The following is a 21,201-nucleotide window of genomic DNA, read 5'->3' as shown; positions in this document are numbered from 1 at the left end:
GGATTTTTGTAATCAAATCATCTTAAAATCTGCTCTTTATGTTTCAGGCACACACTCTCTACAGTATTTCTACACTGTAGTTACAACAGAAATGAATTTCCCAGAGTTCACTGCTGTGGGTTTGGTGGATGGAGGACAGTTTGTGTACTACGACAGTAACATCAGGAGGATGATCCCAAAGACAGAGTGGATACAGAAGATGAATTATGATGATCCAGATTACTGGAATAGAGAGACACAGAAGCTACAGGGTTCTGAGGAGATCTTCAAAGTCAATGTGGATATACTAATGATGCGCTTTAATCAGACAACAGGTAAAACACACAACACACTACAGGTAAAAGCACACACACATACACACATACACAGACTACAGGTAAAAACATAAACACATATGTGCGTGTGTGTGTGTGTGTGTGTGTGTGTGTGCAGGAGTTCACTCAGTGCAGCTGATGTACGGCTGTGAGCTGGATGATGACGGAACTGTTAGAGGATACAGACAGTACGGTTATGATGGAGAAGATTACATCAGTTTTGATCTGAAAACTGTCACATGGACTGCAGCTAAATCACAAGCTGTGATCACCAAGAACAAGTGGGATCCTGATCCTGGTATGACTGTGGCCCGGAAGAACTACCTGGAGAACATCTGTATCAAGTGGTTAAAAAAGTATGTGTCTTACGGCAAAGAGACTCTGGAGAGGAAAGGTAACGTGTGTGATCTTCTCCTTTGTGTTTTCAGGCCTTATTTTGCTGCTTAACCTTTTCTCTCTCTCTCTCTCGATCCCTCCTGCTCTCACCTTCCAGCTCGACTTGTGGATGTTTTGACGCACCTTTACATTTCTGCTCAGTACTAAGACTCTCTAAACACACCATGCTCTGTCCCTCTGTGGTTTCTTAAGTAAATATTTATATTAGCGGTGCAGAAATAAGCAAATTATTTGACCATGTTTCTGAAGTAACTCAATGTTAATTTATTTAATTTAATTGTTGTGTAAAAGCGATTTTGCCCTCACAGTTGTGTGGGTATCCTGACTATCTGCTGTGATTACCTGTAAGTCTACAGCCAGATCACATTAGTGCTTATATTCAGGATAACAGCACTAATGTGATATTGATTAAATACAGCTAGAAACTTCTACATCTGTACAGCCAAAAAATGTAGATCATTGGCAAGAAAATCTCACTGCATTACAAAAAGGATGTCTGACACACTTTAAAATAAGTCTCACATGGATTTTTAATATTTCTGTCTCTTCGTGTCTCTGCAGTTCGTCCTGAGACATCACTGTTCCAGAAAGAATCCTCTTCTCCAGAGGTGGTGTGTCACGCTACAGGTTTCTTCCCCAAAGCAGTGATGATCACCTGGAGGAAGGATGGAGAGGACATGCATGAGGACGTGGAGCTCAGAGAGACGTTACCCAACCAGGATGGAAGCTTCCAGAAGAGAAGCATTCTGAAAGTCCCAGCTGAGGAGCTGCAGAAACACACCTACACCTGTGTGATTCAGCACAGCAGCTTGGAGAAGGAGTTAGTGCTGCATTTGAGGAACAAGCAACAGATCCTGAAAGGTCAGAGAAACACTTTCCTCTAAAACTACAGATTTACTGATGCAGCAGATAATAATAATAAAGATTAAATGTAAAGAATTTAATGTACTGTAGTTCAGGTAGATGTTTAGATGGAGTGCAGATCAATACACTAATAGGCCAAAAGTCCTTGGACACCTGATGATCAGACCTATAGGCTTGTTCCTTTCTAAACCATGCACATTAATATAGTGCTGGTTTCCATTGCTGGGAAAAGTGGTCACAGTGAAGAATTTTTTTTTCTCCAGACATTTCCAAAGACAGAAAAAAAAGTCAAATTTGATGTTTATCAGCTTGACCAGTCAGACAGGATAATGACGATAATGACGATGTGTGCTTTTACCTGTAGTGTGTTGTGTGTTTTACCTGTTGTCTGATTAAAGCGCATCATTAGTATATCCACATTGACTTTGAAGATCTCCTCAGAACCCTGTAGCTTCTGTGTCTCTCTATTCCAGTAATCTGGATCATCATAATTCATCTTCTGTATCCACTCTGTCTTTGGGATCATCCTCCTGATGTTACTGTCGTAGTACACAAACTGTCCTCCATCCACCAAACCCACAGCAGTGAACTCTGGGAAATTCATTCAGGGCAGGCAGCAAACAATCAGAAAGGTCAAAATTAAGAAACAGAGTCGAAACAGGAAAATCAGAAACAGGAAAACGCTCAGAATGACTGCACTAGACAAGTCGAGACCTCGCACTGGTATGAAGTTCAAGTTCAGTTAAAATAGTGAGCGGAGATGAGGGACCGGTGGCGGTGTAATCAGTGTGGGTGATGGCTGATGGGAAGTGTAGTCCGGAAGCGAGCTAATACTCCGGGACGCTTCTCTGTGCTGACGCTTGGGCGGTGTGTGTGGTTCGTTGACCATGACACTGAGACCATCCAGGCTCCAGCTTTATAAACACTTTCTGAATGATTTCAAAGGTCTGAGATCTTTAGGGTAAGAAAGTTTTAGGGCACAGAGAAGGCCAGAAAGTTGTGTTAGAGCAGTAGAGATGTCTGGCACCATATCAATAATTTCACACATTTAAATTGTTTTTATATGAAGCTTCTGTGGTAAAAAGTCCCTGTGAATGTGTTTTTTCTCTTCACTGTCACTTGTGTTTGTTCATTAGTGATCTTAGTCTACATACACAGATGTATGTGTATGCATGTTTCTGAAGTAACTCAATGTTAATTTATTTAATTTAATTGTTGTGTAAAAGCGATTTTGCCCTCACAGTTGTGTGGGTATCCTGACTATCTGCTGTGATTACCTGTAAGTCTACAGCCAGATCACATTAGTGCTTATATTCAGGATAACAGCACTAATGTGATATTGATTAAATACAGCTAGAAACTTCTACATCTGTACAGCCAAAAAATGTAGATCATTGGCAAGAAAATCTCACTGCATTACAAAAAGGATGTCTGACACACTTTAAAATAAGTCTCACATGGATTTTTAATATTTCTGTCTCTTCGTGTCTCTGCAGTTCGTCCTGAGACATCACTGTTCCAGAAAGAATCCTCTTCTCCAGAGGTGGTATGTCACGCTACAGGTTTCTTCCCCAAAGCAGTGATGATCACCTGGAGGAAGGATGGAGAGGACGTGCATGAGGACGTGGAGCTCAGAGAGACGTTACCCAACCATGATGGAAGCTTCCAGAAGAGAAGCATTCTGAAAGTCCCAGCTGAGGAGCTGCAGAAACACACCTACACCTGTGTGATTCAGCACAGCAGCTTGGAGAAGGAGTTAGTGCTGCATGTGAGCGAGCGACAGATCCTGAAAGGTCAGAGAAACACTTTCCTCTAAAACTACAGATTTACTGATGCAGCAGATAATAATAATAAAGATTAAATGTAAAGATTTTAATGTACTGTAGTTCAGGTAGATGTTTAGATGGAGTGCAGATCAATACACTAATAGGCCAAAAGTCCTTGGACACCTGATGATCAGACCTATAGGCTTGTTCCTTTCTAAACCATGCACATTAATATAGTGCTGGTTTCCATTGCTGGGAAAAGTGGTCACAGTGAAGAATTTTTTTTTTCTCCAGACATTTCCAAAGACAGAAAAAAAAGTCAAATTTGATGTTTATCAGTTTGACCAGTCAGACAGGATAATGGTGATAAAATCTCTTAAAATATCTAAAGATAAAATATCTTATAAGTGACATAAAAAGTGGTTTATGCCACATGAATGAAATAAGAATACATCATGTAATAGATGAAACTAAGCAGCTTAACTGAGTGATGCTCTGTTCTGCTCTACAGATCCTCAAGAGGAGAGGAAATGATGATGATGATGATGATGATGATGAAATGGATTATTCCTATGTTGTGTATTCTTCTGTCAGTCAGTGAGGCAGGGTAATATGTCTACATCATATCACACACTGTTTAGAAATGATTATGAACCTTGAAACTGATGAATGTTCTGCTGCTGGATGATTTATAACATGTAGAACATCACATTTACAGAATATAGAATTGCTTCTGGCTTTTTTTAATATATAAACCTTGTATCACTTTCTCAGTTTGTTTTTCACCATAATAAAATCTTCCGGTGCAAACTGTATTTTAAGAAAATGAGAAAATAACAGCTTTGTAAAGACTCTGGCAAGAAAACTGCAACTGTGTGAAATCTTTAACTCTGTGTCGCATTTCATTTATTTGTCTTGTCAATAAATCATTTTTATTCAGCTATTCCAATTACCAAGTGGTTTGTTTCATTTCTTTTAGGTTCTATTTCACGTTTATATATACAGTGGTGTGAAAAAGTGTTTGCATGTTTGTCACACTTTAATGTTTCAGATCATGAAACAAATTTAAATATTAGTCAAAGATAACACAAGTAAACACAACATGAAGTTTTTATATGAAGGTTTTTATTATTAAGGGAAAACAAAATCCAAAACCACATGGCCCTGTGTGTAAAAGTGTTTGCCCCTAAACTTAATAACTGCTTGGGCCACCCTTAGCAGAAAGAACTGCAATCAAGCGTTTGTGATAACTTGCAATGAGTCTGCTACAGTGCTGTGAAGGAATTTTGGTCCACTTATCTTTTGTTGTAATTCAGCCACATTGGAGGGATTTTGAGCATAAACCACCTTTTTAAGGTCATGCTATGGCATCTCAATAGGATTCAGGTCAGGACTTTGACTAGACCACTCCAAGGTCTTCATTTTGTTTTTCTTCAGCCATTAAGAGGTGGACTTGCTGGTGTTTTTTGGATCATTGTCCTGCTGCAGAACCCAAGTTTGCTTCAGCTCGTGGTCACAAACATTTGGCCGCACATTGTCCTTCAGGATTTTTTGGTAGACAGCAGTATTCATGGTTCTATTAATCACAGCAAGTCTTTTAGGTCCCAAAGCAGCAAAACAGCCCCAGACCATCACACTACCACCATCATATTTTACTGTTGGTATGATGTTCTTATTCTGAAATGCAGTTTGATTATAAGTGTGATTATAAATGATTACAAACACCAGAGTGTGATTATAAATGATTACAAACACCAGAGAGTGTGATTATAAATGATTACAAACACCAGAGAGTGTGATTATAAATGATTACAAACACCAGAGAGTGTGATTATAAATGATTACAAACACCAGAGAGTGTGATTATAAATTATTACAAACACTGGAGAGTGTGATAATTGATTCTATAATTATTATAAAGAGTGTTGAAATGATTGTAAACACTGGAGATTGTGACTATTAATAATGTGCTTTCTACAGACATATACAAACAATCTGGAAAATCTGATTTGTTTGACTCTCAAGTGAATTTTTCTCAGATTCGTTATTTAAAAATACTTCAGTACAAAACATCTTTATAGTGTTTCCACAGATTTTACTATCTTTTACAGTAAAAGTATGATCTTTGAGTGTTTACTCAAATTCGATTATTTTTAGTACTTTTAGATAATAAGAAATTCAGATATTTTTCCCTTTTATGTACAGAAAGCCTTGATACATGTAATGTTGATTAATGGTGCCATCTACAGTCTGTGAGTTTGAGATCTCGCGATATTTCCTCAGTGTTTTTTTTTTTCAGCAACAACAGAATAACTGTATTTCTGGGCGTTGGTGAGCTGATGTAGTGAAACTGATCTCTTTAGAAGAAATATTAGTTCTGTTTAATGTGTGCAGAATGGAGCTCACTTCTGTCAATATAGATGTCCTGTTCTTCCTCACCATGAGTCTTCCTCAGGCTTCTGCAGGTAAGAGGAATTTATTATGGTGAATGACTGTGTACAACTGAACACTGTAACTGAGATATGACAAGCTCGTGCTGTTATCCAGTAGAAATCACGCCTGTGTTGTCTGATGAATCGATCCACTTTCCTGAAGTGAATCATATGGTGGTCGTAGTGTGTTTTTGCTGTAGATCTGAGCTGCTAAACCGAGCCTCAGTACAGGGCAGCACAAATACGTGTTTTCTGGGGATTTGGACCAACCAACAAAAAGAGAAAACACTGGATGCGACACACAAGAACCGAAAGACCTTTATTTCTGTGCAAAACTGTATCAAAAGTTTAAACATGCATTTTTTTTTACAGCCATCTCACCTTTAAATGTGAGGCTCTTAAAAAGATCTTTAAAAAGTCTTAAACTAGATTTCTTTAAAAATCCTCCCTAAATGTTTTTTTATTTATTTAATTTCCATTCAAATTTCCAGCCTGAATTATTGTCTCAGTCTGCCACTGAATATTAGTGTTGTTTAAATTTGTTTACTGACCCGAAATTATTTTAATCATTCATTCATTCATTCATTCATTCATCTTCTACCGCTTATCCGAACCACCTCGGGTCACGGGGAGCCTGTGCCTATCTCAGGCGTCATCGGGCATCAAGGCAGGATACACCCTGGACGGAGTGCCAACCCATTGCAGGGCACACACACTCTCATTCACTCACACAATCATACACTAGGGACAATTTTCCAGAGATGCCAATCAACCTACCATGCATGTCTTTGGACCGGGGGAGGAAACCGGAGTACCCGGGGGAAACCCCCGAGGCACGGGGAGAACATGCAAACTCCACACACACAAGGTGGAGGCGGGAATCGAACCCCGACCCTGGAGGTGTGAGGCGAACGTGCTAACCACTAAGCCACCGTGCCCCCCTTATTTTAATCAAGATCATTTAAAAGCTCCTCTTTATTTTACAGCCACACACTCTCTGCAGTACAGCTACACTGCACTCACACCAGGACTACATTTCCCAGAGTTCACTGCTGTTGGTCTGGTGGATGGAGAACAGTTTGTGTCCTATGACAGTAACATGAGGAAGATGATCCCAAAGACAGAGTGGATACAGAATATCAGCACTGATAGTCCAGATTACTGGAACAGAGAGACACAGGACATACAGAGTGATCAGGAGAAAGTTCATCAGCTCCTGGTTACAGTAATGAAAGACTTTAATCACACTGAAGGTAAGAATGAAGACATTCAGAGCTTTTACTGTGAAATGTCACTAATAACCAGTGTTGGGCAGTAACGCGATACTAGTAACATTATAACTAGTTACTATTACTATTAACTAGTAACGCATTACTGTAACGCCGTTACTTTTGACAGTAACTAATACTCTAACACATTACTTTTTTAAATAAAGTAGCTCTGTTACCATATGGTGCTTTATCCGTTACTTTTTTAAATTAATTCATTTAGGCTGAAGTGTAACCTACAGCCTAACCTGTTTACAGCAGTGATGCATTGTAGGATTGGTGGATGCCAACCTGTAAACACGAAGAAGACGCACTGTGGGCGTGTTTCCGTCTATTCAAGTATGTGCGGCAGTAATGGCGAGTCGAGGCGAGAGCAAGACGAGTTTCTCTAACTGGAAATATGTTCATTATTTGACTTTAGTTGAGAATAAAGACAAAAACCTTTTAATCAAATGTAAGCTGTGTCTTTATGGTTCGAAGGTCCTACTGTATCTACTGCGATAAACAGCAACTCCAATCTGGAGATAGAAACTACATGCCTCGACGAAGCTAGAATCTAACCCGGTGTGGATGGACACACTCGGAGTGAGTCAAGCCCCTCCAGCCAAACAACAGCGACTAGATTTTAACCGCACTGTTAGCCAGGGACAGATCAACAAACAGTTTTGTGTTTGTATAGACCATAACGCATAAAAGGGCATTAATGGGAACATTAAAGAATGCTCTTTAAAAAAGTCACTAAAAAGTTACTTTTAACGGTAACGCGTTACCTTTTGGTGTAAGTAATCAACAAGGTAATTGAGTTTCTTTTTGAATGAAGTAACTAGTAATTGTAACTAGTTACTATTTCTTAGTAACAAGCACAACACTGCTAATAATGCTTAAATATTGAGCGTGTGTGTGTGCAGGAGTTCACACTCTCCAGAGGATGTACAGCTGTGAGCTGGATGATGAAGGCACTGTCAGAGGAGTCGATCAGTTCGGTTATGATGGAGAGGATTTCATCAGTCTGGATCTGAAAACTGGAACCTGGACTGCAGCTAAACCACAAGCTGAGATCATCAGGAACCAGTGGAATAATGATACTGGTTTTACTGTGGACCTTAAAAACTACCTGGAGAACGAGTGTATCAACTGGTTAAAGAAGTTTGTGTCATATGGCAGAGAGACTCTGTAGAGGAAAGGTAAAGCATGTGATCTGTTCTTGTAACACACACACAAGCACCCACACACACACACACACATAAACACACACACAGATCTATGATTGTTTATCCATCTATATGTGAGAGTTTTACTCTTCAGCTCTACATTTAGCTATATTATACCAAACTGAACTGTCTTTATCAGCACTTAATCCATAGCCAGTAACTAATCTGCAATAACTAACCTGCACAAATGAGTCAATCCTGCAATCTGGAGGAAAAATGACTCGGGAAATATCTGAATAAATCTGACAGAGTTTTAATATTTCTGCCTTTGTGTCTCTCTGCAGTTCGTCCTGAGGCATCAGTGTTCCATTAGTACTATTTTTCATCAGAGGTGGTGTGTCACGCTACAGGTTTTTTCCCTAAAGCAGTGACGATCTCCTGGAGGAAGGACGGAGAGGATGTGCATGAGGACGTGGAGCTCAGAGAGACGTTACCCAACCAGGATGGAAGCTTCCAGAAGAGAAGCATTCTGAAAGTCCCTGATGAGGAGCTGGAGGAACACAACTACACCTGTGTGATTCAGCACAGCAGCTTGGAGGAGGAGTTAGTGCTGCCCATGGACATAATCTGGCCTGAAATCATATTGTGTGGTAAAAAATGTTTCCTATCAGACTTTACATTGTACACAGGGTGAAGGTTATTTACTGATACAGTTGATGAAAAGTATTTGTGATGTTTCCACAGGTTTTGGATCATTTCAAAGGTTTATACACTTGGTGATGTTTGCTATTGGTGTAGTTGTGGTTCTTGTTGCAGGATTTGTCATCTGGAGGAAGAGGAAGATGCCTGGTGAGAAATTCATCACAAAACTGAAATTCTTAGAAAAAACTTTAATCCATTGTTCCACAGCATGTCATTTTTAAAATAAAACTTTGCAGTGTATTTAGCATTTGAACTCATTTTCTTCTACTCCTGTCTAGAGCACTTCTACTCTGTGAGGTGGAAAGGTTCAGGTTAGATGAGCTGACTGTCTCTGCTTTGTTTTTATTTCTTATAGACTTGTTCAGACATGTTCCGCTCAGCTCCAATGCCTGTAAGTGACTTTTGATATCGCTTCATCACTAACACTACTGCACAGATTCTACATTACATTAATGCAGATTTTAAAGTCCTGTCTATGAGTGAGAGACACGAACCTTTGCTGAACTCAGTGACATCTTTGTTTCCTTTCTAGGAGGCAAATGGAAAGAGAAACGAAGAGGAGATAGATGTTACAGAGGAAGACACAGGGACGTAATACGTACACTACGTACGCTGGCAGCGATAAACCAATCAGAGAACATTACGTAATACGTACAGTACGTACCACTCCAGTCCATTAGGTGGCAGTAAATGCACCTTAAGTTTGTTTGCCATCCGCCAATAAAAATCAGAAGAAGAAGAAGAAGAAGACAACATTTGTTTGTCTAAGGACCCCTGAAAATGGCACCAGTGAAGAGACATGCTTACGAGGCACAATTCAAACTACAGGCTATCAGTTACGTGGTTGTAAATGGGAATAGAGCAGCTGCGAAAGAATTCAACGTCAATGAATCTATGGTTCGGAAGTAGAGGAAGCAAGAAAATGAACTGCGCCGTTAAGAAGACACAGTAGATGAGGACTTTGATGGATTTGTGGGAGAAGATTGATTAAAAAATAATGTGTGTATTGTTATATAGTAGAATAAAGTTCAACTAAACTCACTGTTTTGCTTCCGTTACCTTTTTTTGTAGACCGTATGTTTTAGCATGCGCCTTATAATACGGTGCGCCTTATGTATGGGTTAAGTACAGAAATAGACCCCATAATTGAGACTGCGCCTTATAATTCGGTGCGCTTTATAGTGTGGAAAATACGGTATATATATATATGCACAAACACACACACATATAGGGGCAGTGGTGGCTCAACTGGTTAAGGCTCTAGGTTGTTGATCGGAGGATCGATGTTCAAGCCCCAGCACAGCCAAGCTGCCACTGCTGGGCCATTGAGCAAGGCCCTCAAACCTCCCTGCTCCAGGGGCCCTGTATCATAGCTGCCCCTGCACAATGACCCCAACCGTTTCAGTTGGGGTATGTGAAGAAAAGAATTCCACTGTGCTGTAATGTACTTGTGGCGATAATAAAGGCTTCTATGCCCTGTTCTATTCTATTCTATCTACTATTATAACCAGTTAAAAATATGAGTCACTTGCCCTCTTTTGTCCTCTGCTCAGATTTGTGGCTAATGAAAGTCTCTGTGTCTGGTGCCACTGTGATCCTCATCAGTGAGACACTTTGTGGGATGAACTGAATACAAGCACATGTTCAATTACCACAGATAATACTATATTATAAGACATACTCAATTTTCATGGCAGTACAATAATTATCTAATCTGACAGAAGAAATATTTCTCCACAACAATACAGGGACAGCATCAAGGACTTTGTTGACTTGTGTGAGTGTAACCTGCACTTGAACACCAGCAAGAAGAAGGAGATGGTGATTGACTTCCGGAAAAGGAGAACACTGTACCACACACCAGTGACTATCCAGGGCTTGGACATTGAGTTGGTGAATAGTTTCAAGTACCTAGGTATCCACTTAAACATTAAGTGGAGGAGGAGGGTGAGAGGAGGATGTCTATTATGAACAACACCTGTGTAGCTCATACTACTGTCACCACCATGTATATCATTTTGTTATAAAGTCTGTTATAATGAATTCTATTGTCTGTAGTGATCATTCTCCATTTTCTTCCATTTTACATCCCACATGGCCTGTGAGTTATCTGGAAATCACAGAAATTCATTAGATTGCACTGTGAGAGTTTTTTTTTCTGTCTCCTGTTAGTTTTAATGAACTTTTCTTTATCTAGGAGGTTTTGAACATTTCTGTTGTTAGCTTTTGATTATTTTTTTAACATTAAACAATTGATAGAGAAAGAGAAAGAGAGCTGCGTGTTATATCGAATGCAGACTCTGTAAAATTGCATCAGTTCACTGTTTAAGACTTTAAGAAATATTTCATTTTTGTCTGTTCAGTTATAACCACAGTCCTATACTAGTCTTATACAGTATATAGCTTATAAGACAAATTATTGTGCTCTGCACCACTATATCCCACAAACCTCCAGTGATCACGATGAGTTAATAAGTGAAACCTGTAAAAACATTTCTGCTACCTCGAGACAGAAAATTAGCTCATAGTGACGTCATAATCGAAGACGAAATGGTGATCAACCCACATCTCTCTCTCACACACACACACACGCGCGCGCACTTTTTTTAGTCTTGTTATATTCATCCATTTCTAATAAACACAAATACTAAATGTAAATAATATGAATTTTATTTCCAGCATGTGATAAACTCATAACCAGGATGGAAGTGAGCAATAAACAAGAAGTTTAAACAACTTTTGTCCTTAACTGATCACATGACTGGTGAAGGTTCTTGGCTTTGTAGATTTTTTTTTATTCAGTATCTTATACAGCACTGTGTCTATAGGGGGCGCTCTGAGGGTTTATAATAAATCATCGGCTAGTAGTGATGGGAAGTTCGGTTCTTTTCCGCGAACCGGTTCTTTCGGACACTTCGTTTTAATGAACCAGTTCAATAATCCAGTTCACCAGTTCTTTTACGTCCTGACGTAATGACGTAAATTCCTTCATCCCGCCGTTGCCGGCAGATATTAATACAATCAATTTAACACATTTGAAAAGTTCTTTGTAATCATAACTTTAGTTGAATACGTTTTTTACATTTAAGTTTTGCAACTAAAACACCCAGTACATGCATTTATGTTCAAACGTGGATGTTTTACGTGTCTTATAGATATAAAGTTAATAAACTAATCTTCATCAACTTACAAAAACTTACAAAAAAGCATAATTTTGAAATGTTTCTTTCGCTCCATCAGTTGTTTCAAAAACTAATGCAACTTGAGTTAAACACTCATACGTTGATAAGACATTAAATCATAACCATTTCCATTTGTTGCTGTTTCAGTTCAGTGATTTACGCATGCGCAGTAACAACAGCTCATCGGTTCTCGGACGCGTCCGAAAGAAACAGTTCTCTGTTCTGTACTGATGATTCGTTGTATCGGTTCAGTGTTTCACGCATGCGCAGTATCAACAGCTCGAGCTCTCAGTTCTCTCAGCACAACATGTCTCAGTTCAGTGTACAGTTACATATACTCCGGGATATTAGTTTATTTAGAGTCGGACCGACTGTCAGGCATGACCGAAAGTGAGTAACTTTAGTAACTTGTGGATCAGCGCTGACTCAAGACGCGAACTGTTTAGAACGAATCAGTCCGATTTGGTGACCTGGTTCATCCAGTTCACTAAAAAGAACCGGTTCAAAAGAACGATTCGTTCACGAACCGGCCATCACTATCAGCTAGAAAAGAAACAACCTACAAACCAAACACTGCGTCTACAGTTCGCTCTGTCATTTAAAGGTAATTTCTTACTTAAAACTCTTTCTTACACATCATATTGACCAAGAAGCTGAGAAAACAGAATAAAGTACAAGAAGAACAGGGGAAAAGCTTATTAGGGCCCGAGCACCGAATGGTGCGAAGCCCTCTTGTTTTTGCTCGGGAGTATTATTAGGGCCTGAGCACCGAATGGTGCGAAGCCCTATTGTTTTTCCTCGGGAGTATTATTTTTTTATTTTTTTATTTTTTTATTTATTTTTTTTTTTATTTTTTTTTTTCCCCACACATTGGCCAATTGGGGTCCCTTAACATGCTCGAAAACTCTTGAAATTTGGCACACACGTCAGAGTCGCGCGACACTAGGATTGGACAAAGGTTGGAATACGGGCGTGGCAGGGGGGCTCTGTAGCGCCCCCTGTAATGCAAAAACAAACATTGGTGCACAGATCGGGCAATTATGTACGCACATGTACGAGAGTTGGTACGCATATAGATCTCATCGACCCGAACAACTTTCGCGCTCTAAACTATGAGCTCCGCCCAACAGGAAGTCGGCCATTTTGGATTGTTTTATAAGTGCATGCGGTGAACTTTTAAATACTCCTCCTAGGGAATTCATGCGATTGACATCAAACGTTGTGAACATGATGCCGAGACATTGCACTTGCTAAATTGCGAAGGGATTTTTGATATCTCGAACGGTGCTGCCATGGCGAGGCGACAAAGTTATGGCGAATTCAGAGAAACAGGAAGTGTCTAATATCTAAAGCAAAAAATGTCTTATTGGGATGACACGCGGTGTGTATGTTCGGCCAAGGATTCCGATCGCATCGATGTGCTTATTGTGAATCTCGGACATAGCGCCACCAACAGGCGCCAGGAAGTGTGTCAGTCACAACAGTTGCATGTGGTGAACTTTTAAATACTCCTCCTAGGGAATTCATGCGATTGACATCAAACGTTGTGAACATGATGCCAAGACATTGCACTTGCTAAATTGCGAAGGGATTTTTGATATCTCGAACGGTGCTGCCATGGCGAGGCGACAAAGTTATGGCGAATTCAGAGAAACAGAAAGTGTCTAATATCTAAAGCAAAAAATGTCTTATTGTGATGACACGCGGTGTGTATGTTCGGCCAAGGATTCCGATCGCATCGATGTGCTTATTGTGAGTCCCGGGTATAGCGCCACCAACAGGCCCCAGGAAGTGTGTCAGTCACAAAGGTGGATTTTTTGTCAGCTTCATGCGGTAAACTTTTAAATACTCCTCCTAGGGGATTCATGCAATTGAGACCAGACTTGGCCACCATGACGCAGAGATATTGCAGATGCGAAATTGCGAACGGATTTTTGATATCTCAAACACTGTTGCCATGGCATCGTGTCAAAGTTTACTTTTATTTCAGGCATATTTAAGGCTTTTGGCGTGCTTGTATTAACTTGAAATTTGACACATACATCACATTTGTCGGCTGTTAAGTGTGGACAAAAAGGTCAGACAAAGGTGTGTCTCTTAAGTGGCTCACTAGCGCCCCCATTTCTCTATAATGTGGGGTTTCATTTACCTACAGTCCCCAAATGGGTCAGTAACAACATAAAATAGTCCACTGATATTTACCCACTTGATGCACTTGCCCACCGTGCATTGTTTTCTGGAAGGCACCGTATAGCGATGAACAAATGTGCGAAGGCCCGTCATCGCTGCTTGCAGCTATATTTATTATTATTTTTTTTCCCACACATTGGCCAATTGGGGTCCCTTAACATGCTCGAAAACTCTTGAAATTTGGCACACACGTCAGAGTCGCGCGACACTAGGATTGGACAAAGGTTGGAATACGGGCGTGGCAGGGGGGCTCTGTAGCGCCCCCTGTAATGCAAAAACAAACATTGGTGCACAGATCGGGCAATTATGTACGCACATGTACGAGAGTTGGTACGCATATAGATCTCATCGACCCGAACTTTCGCGCTCTAAACTATGAGCTCCGACCAACAGGAAGTCGGCCATTTTGGATTGTTTTATAAGTGCATGCGGTGAACTTTTAAATACTCCTCCTAGGGGATTCATGCGATTGAGACCAGACTTGGCCACCATGACGCAGAGATATTGGAGATGCGAAATTGCGAACGGATTTTTGATATCTCAAACACTGTTGCCATGGTATCGTGTCAAATTTTACTTTTATTTCAGGCATATTTAAGGCTTTTGGTGTGCTTTGATTAACTTGAAATTTGACACATACATCACATTTGTCGGCTGTTAAGTGTGGACAAAAAGGTCAGACAAAGGTGTGTCTCTTAAGTGGCTCACTAGCGCCCCCATTTGTCTAAAATGTGGGGTTTCATTTACCTACAGTCCCCAAATGGGTCAGTAACAACATAAAATAGTCCACTGATATTTACCCACTTGATGCACTTGCCCACCGTGCATTGTTTTCTGGGAGCCACCGTATAGCGATGAACAAACGTCCGAGGGCTCTCTCTCTCTCTCTCTCTCTCACACACACACACACACACACACACACACTTATTTTTACTCTTGTTATATACTGTAGCACTTCCTTCATCCATTTCAAATAAACACAAATAAAAGAGGCTTGAACAACTTTTGTGCTTAACTGATCACATGACTGGTGAAGGTTCTTGGCTTTGTAGATTTTTTTTATTCAGTATCTTATACAGCACTGTGTCTATAGGGGGCGCTCTGAGGGTTTATAATAAATCATAGAAAAGAAACAACCTGCAAACCAAACACTGCGTCTACAGTTCACTCTGTCATTTCAAGGTAATTTCTTACTTCAAACTTTTTCTTACACATCATATTGACCAAGAAGCTGAGAAAACAGAATAAAGTACAAGAAGAACAGGGAAAAGCTTATTTGTTTTTGAATGTTTCTTTAACGAGCATGATTTATTTTAATGTAATTATATTAGACAAAATACTGAAGACCTCAATTATCAAATAACTTTATAACTGTTTGCTAGAATAAAAGTAAACGGAAAGATCAGATCTAATTATCTTTACTGTGTTTATTCTACAATCTGTTTATTCTAACGGTTTGGGGAGGAAGATGTGAAAAAGGAAGTAATATGACTTTCATTTTGAGTCTAATACTTTATGTAGCACATTGCAGTAGATTTATATATATATTTGCTAATTTGCATAACATGCATAATTGCATAAATACAATGACAAATCTCTCTCTCTCTCTCTCTCTCTCTCTCTCAAAAAAAAGAATTATTATGTTGATTAAGTTGGAGCACATAGAAGCTCAGTGCTATAAACATGTTTATCTCATTTATTCTGAGCATTTTCTCCAGGTGAATTGTGTGTAATCTCTGCAGGAATGGAGCACAGTTGTGTCCTTGTGGAAGTCCTGATCTTCCTCATGATGACTTTTCCTCAGGCATCTGCAGGTGAGAGTGATTTAATATAGTGAATAACTGCTGTATTGTGTTCATGTGATCATTACAGACAGAAGAAGTAACACACTTCAGCTCATGATGTTATATAATCAGAATAATTCTATAAAGGTGTGATGATGAAACAGAGTCACTGTTACATCCTGAAGTAGATTAATTTTCTCTAACAGCACGGCCTGGAGTCAGACATAAATCTAGTGCTGAGGTTCAACCGAGACATCGTCACATATTTCTGTTGTTTTATCTTAGTGTGAAGCAGCGTATAGAGACGCACATTTGCTCTGTGCCACTGAAAGAGTGTCTTAGAGTAGTGACTCCTGAGAGTAAAGGGTGAGCGCTGGGTCTGAGTGATGGACTAACAGCTGTGTATGTGTCCTCCTCTAAGATGTATGGCAAAGATTGAGCATTCGGAATTGCTGTATATTTACAGCATTTGTCAGACGTCCTTATCCAGATATTGCAAAATTCGGCTGCACCACCGGAAGGGTGGGGGTGGGGGGAGGGGAGTCTAACACTTCCCCCTTTTTTTAGTTTTAGATTGCACAACACTGATCATCACTTCCTTTTCATGAGCTACATTTGAACCAAATGACACAATCTCATTTTCCTCGTAGTTCAATTCTAACGTCGATTTGTCTTTTAATAAGAGAATTTTATCAGGTTACATGTATATTATCATTAGTCAGCTCATTGACTGGCTATTTGGTTATTTTGATATATTATCAGATTAAATAACAGATTTACGTTAGGGTTGCTAGATTCATATGATGGCATTTTGTACTGATTTAAATATGGCTGCCAGTCATCAGTAATGATAGTAATCAGATCATCACTAATCATACTTTATTTAACTAACCTGGAATTGTTTATTTGTAGAATTGTCTTATTCTCCAGTAAAGATGATTTTGTGTTACTTAATGGCACCATCTACAGGTGTGAGAGATTGAGATCACTTTTTCTGGAGCGTGATGTAAGTTATAGTGTACATCAAAACTGTTTGTTTTACAGCCACACACTCTCTGCAGTACAGCTACACTGCACTCACACCAGGACTACATTTCCCAGAGTTCACTGCTGTTGGTCTGGTGGATGGAGAACAGTTTGTGTCCTATGACAGTAACATGAGGAAGATGATCCCAAAGACAGAGTGGATACAGAATATCAGCACTGATAGTCCAGATTACTGGAACAGAGAGACACAGGACATACAGAGTGATCAGGAGAAAGTCCATCAGCTCCTGGTTACAGTAATGAAAGACTTTAATCACACTGAAGGTAAGAATGAAGACATTCAGAGCTTTTACCGTGAAACGTCACTAATAACATGCTTAAATATTGAGCGTGTGTGTGTGCAGGAGTTCACACACTCCAGAGGATGTACAGCTGTGAGCTGGATGATGACGGCACTGTCAGAGGATTCGATCAGTTCGGTTATGATGGAGAGGATTTCATCAGTCTGGATCTGAAAACTGGAACCTGGACTGCAGCTAAACCACAAGCTGAGATCATCAGGAACCAGTGGAATAATGATACTGGTTTTACTGTGGACCAGAAAAACTACCTGGAGAACGAGTGTATCAACTGGTTAAAGAAGTTTGTGTCTTACGGCAGAGAGACTCTGGAGAGGAAAGGTAAAGCATGTGATCTGTTATTGTAACACACACACACACACACACACACACACACACACACACAAACACACACACAGATCTGTTGATGTTTATTAATCTGTATGTGAGAGTTTTACTCTTCAGCTCTACATTTAGCTATAATATACCAAACTGAACTGTCTTTATCAGAACTTAATCCATATCCAAATAATTTTGTTCACAAATATCTCAATCCTGCAATCTGGAGGAAAAATGATTCAGGAAATAGCTGAATAAATCTGACAGAGTTTTAATATTTCTGCCTTTGTGTCTCTCTGCAGTTCGTCCTGAGGCATCAGTGTTCCAGGAGTACTATTTTTCATCAGAGGTGGTGTGTCACGCTACAGGTTTCTTCCCCAAAGCAGTGATGATCTCCTGGAGGAAGGACGGAGAGGATGTGCATGAGGACGTGGAGCTCACAGAGACGTTACCCAACCAGGATGGAAGCTTCCAGAAGAGAAGCATTCTGAAAGTCACTGATGAGGAGCTGGAGGAACACAACTACACCTGTGTGATTCAGCACAGCAGCTTGGAGGAGGAGTTAGTGCTGCCCATGGACATAATCTGGCCTGAAATCACATCTTGTTGTAAAAACTGTTTCCTATCAGACTTTACATTGTACACAGATTGTACACATTGTACACAGAGTGATACAGTTGATGGAAAGTGTATGTGCTGTTTTCACAGGGTTTGAACCTGAAGAATATGGTGAAGTTTTGGATGGAGGACCAGGTGGATTATCACATGGTGGAAAGATTGGTATCATTATTGGTGTAGTTGTGGTTCTTGTTGCCAGTGTTACAGGATTTCTCATCTGGAAGAAGAGCAAAATGTCTGGTGAGAAATTCATCACAAATCTGAAACATTTAAAAAAATCTATGAACAGAATCCATTGTTCCACAGCTTGTCATTCTACAATAAAACGTGTTTAAAATATCAAATGGTAAAAACAGTGGATTGAGCTTTTGAACTCATTTCCTTCTATTCCTGTCTAATCCTGTAAAGCTCTGATGTGGAGGAATGATTTAGATGAGCTGACTGTCTCTTCGCTTTGTTTTTATTTCTTATAGACTTGTTCAAACATGTTCCGCTCAGCTCCAATGCCTGTAAGTGACTTTTGATATCGCTTCATAACTAACACTACTGCACAGATTCTACATTACATTAATGCAGATTTTCTGTCTAAAATAGTCCTGTCTATGAGCGAGTAAGACAGAAATGAACGTTTACTGAAGTCAGTGACGTCTTTGTTTCCTTTCTAGGAGACATATCCTACAAATAGACGAGGAACTGTTACACACGTTTCTGCACACACTTCCATTTCTGATTATAACAAAATGTATTTTTGAAATGCTGAACACTGAATAAATTTTTATCTTTATTTTTGTGTTAATTGTGATTTTTTTTTTACTATAGCCACTTATAAAATTTAGTTACTTGCCCGCTTGTGTCAGGTTTGTGTTTATGAATGTCTCTCAGTTTGGTGCCACTGTGATCCTCATTAGGAGAACTTGGCCCTTCTGCTCGGCTGTGGACGTCGCTCGGCCCTTCTGCTCGGCTGTGGACGTCGCTCGGCCCTTCTGCTCGGCTGTGGACGTCGCTTGGCCCTTCTGCTCGGCTGTGGACGTCGCTTGGCCCTTCTGCTCGGCTGTGGACGACACTCGGCCCTTCTGCTTGGCTGTGGACGTTGGGGTCGTGGTCCCCTCGGATATTGTCATTGATACGGGATTGGCTCTTTGGGAGCCGCGCCTTGAGGGGGGGTTACGGTCAGGAACCAGCCCAGACTTTTGGCCATGTGCGTTTGCTTGTTCTGCGTTCACGTGTCTGCCCCGCCCTTGTCTCTTCCCTCTCACCTCTGCATACCTGTTCCTTATGTGTTTAATAGTCATGTGTATTTAGCCATGCCGCGTTGCCTATGGCAGCACGGTATCCTTGTCGTTATTTGTCACATCTTTTTCATGTCCTTGTCCCTGTTTTGTATTTTTTAAGTTATTAAACCTGTTCATTTTTACGCTATTGTCACGAACGCGGGATAAAAATGGACCCAAATGCAGGACAGCTTAACAAAAACAGGGATTTAATAAATAAAAGACACAAAACAGGACAAGGGCAACAGCAGACATGAAGACAAGAACAGAAGACAATAGGATTCCGCGTTGCATGAGGCAACGCGGCTCAATTAAATAATACAAATAATCAATAAACATGAGGGACAGGTGTGCAGAGGCGGGGCGGAAAAGACAAGGGCGGGGCAGACACGTGAACACGAAACATAAACAAAAGGCACATGGCCAAAATCCAGGCAGAGTCCTGACAGCTATCCTGCATTTGTTTCTGTTTTTATCCCCACATCGCTGACACTTGACATCTTTGTGAATGATCACCCAGTTGTACAGATCAAGCTCCATAGCCCACCGACCTCTAGGTGCTGTGGGCTCAATGTCAAAAATTTCCGCACCTTAAGAAGAGGTTTGAGTTCTGTGACAATTGAAAAAGGGCAGTCTCTGAAGTATTGACGAAAATGCCTTAATGGCCAAATTATTGACACAGTTCTTTGACATAGGTGGACCATTTTTGCTCAGTAGAAGTAAGTACGGGACTAGCGTATGCATATGCATCACCTTAGAGTAATCTAGCCCATCACCAGTGGAAAAGGCAGTCTTTTTCTTGTCATCCAGATCTAGTTCTACTTGCCAACATCCTGAAGACATGTTCATGATAGAAAAGAAAAAAGGTAGTGGGTGTGCATCAGCAATGGTTACCAGTAATGGTAGACATTCTATTCTAACAAGTCCCAGCTGAGGAGCTGCAGAAACACACCTACACCTGTGTGATTCAGCACAGCGGCTTGGAGAAGGAGTTAGTGCTAGAAGTACCAAAAGGTTCTGATCAACTCCACATACAGTAGAAACAATAAATCTGATTTCAGAGAACAGATTTACACTTTCTAATTATTGAAGGAGATTTGATGAAGATTTTCATTGTTTTTAATCTGAACTGATTAACTGAGTCTTCCTCCACCAACTCTTAAAGCGTGACTGTGTGTCTTCCTGCTGAAGTGAGACATGATGTTTACAGTGTCATGTGGAAGAAAAATCATCAATTTTGCCTTCATCAATTGCTTTAAAATAATTGAATTATTGGCCACTGCAGATTCCACTTCTTTGCCTTATAAAAGTCTTGAATTGCTTTTGTAGTATGTCTCAGGTCATTGTCCATCTGCACTGTGAAGTACCAACCGATGGGTTTTGAAGCATTTGACTGAATCTGATCAGATAATACAGCTGCTCAGATTTAAAGTTACATAGAGCCAAGTTGGCCATTCATTCATTCATCTTCTACCGCTTATCCGAACTTCTTGGGTCATGGGGAGCCTGTGCCTATCTCAGGTGTCATCAAGCATTGAGGCAGGATACACCCTGGACGGAGTGCCAACCCACCGCAGGGCACACACACTCTCATTCACT

At 40.2% G+C, this 21,201-nt stretch overlaps 2 protein-coding genes, 1 long non-coding RNA gene and 1 pseudogene across 7 annotated transcripts in view; 3 read left to right on the top strand and 1 right to left on the bottom strand.

Annotated features, from left to right (window-relative positions):
- The window catches only part of LOC132854914 (patr class I histocompatibility antigen, alpha chain G-like), a 97,930-nt gene extending 93,638 nt beyond the window's left edge, over positions 1 to 4,292 (top strand). Inside the window, exons 2-6 of the mRNA XM_060883579.1 lie at positions 48 to 314; positions 433 to 708; positions 1,272 to 1,571; positions 3,071 to 3,367; positions 3,852 to 4,292. Coding sequence (XP_060739562.1) covers positions 48 to 314; positions 433 to 708; positions 1,272 to 1,571; positions 3,071 to 3,367; positions 3,852 to 3,874 — 1,163 coding nt within the window. The 3' untranslated portion in view covers positions 3,875 to 4,292. The remainder of the gene's footprint in view (positions 1 to 47; positions 315 to 432; positions 709 to 1,271; positions 1,572 to 3,070; positions 3,368 to 3,851) is intronic.
- Positions 4,293 to 5,653: 1,361 nt separating this feature from the next.
- Positions 5,654 to 10,060, top strand: LOC132854441 (BOLA class I histocompatibility antigen, alpha chain BL3-7-like; annotated as a pseudogene).
- Positions 8,489 to 9,506, bottom strand: LOC132854442 (uncharacterized). The gene is made up of 2 exons (XR_009649256.1): positions 9,388 to 9,506; positions 8,489 to 9,017 (listed from the first exon to the last, which is right to left on the bottom strand). It is a non-coding gene; the product is annotated as an uncharacterized LOC132854442 (long non-coding RNA).
- Positions 10,061 to 12,373: 2,313 nt separating the features above from the next.
- Positions 12,374 to 19,750, top strand: LOC132855070 (H-2 class I histocompatibility antigen, Q9 alpha chain-like). 5 transcript variants are annotated; one of them, XM_060883796.1, is made up of 9 exons: positions 12,374 to 12,679; positions 15,359 to 15,447; positions 16,008 to 16,079; positions 17,094 to 17,360; positions 17,441 to 17,716; positions 18,016 to 18,321; positions 18,422 to 18,571; positions 18,805 to 18,840; positions 18,997 to 19,115. In XM_060883796.1, coding segments are annotated over exons 3-9 (1,107 nt in total). In that variant the 5' UTR covers positions 12,374 to 12,679; positions 15,359 to 15,447; positions 16,008 to 16,009; the 3' UTR covers positions 18,999 to 19,115. The 5 variants fall into 5 exon arrangements, with proteins under 5 accessions (XP_060739779.1, XP_060739780.1, XP_060739778.1 ...); XM_060883797.1 differs by lacking the exon at positions 15,359 to 15,447; XM_060883795.1 differs by lacking the exon at positions 15,359 to 15,447 and having other exon boundaries at positions 12,375 to 12,679; positions 15,984 to 16,079.
- The last annotated feature ends 1,451 nt before the right edge of the window (positions 19,751 to 21,201 follow it).

The sequence above is a fragment of the Tachysurus vachellii genome, chromosome 12 (assembly GCF_030014155.1).
Source record: "Tachysurus vachellii isolate PV-2020 chromosome 12, HZAU_Pvac_v1, whole genome shotgun sequence".
In the NCBI taxonomy this organism is placed as follows: Eukaryota; Metazoa; Chordata; class Actinopteri; order Siluriformes; family Bagridae; genus Tachysurus; species Tachysurus vachellii.
This window is presented reverse-complemented; position numbering and strand designations above follow the sequence as displayed.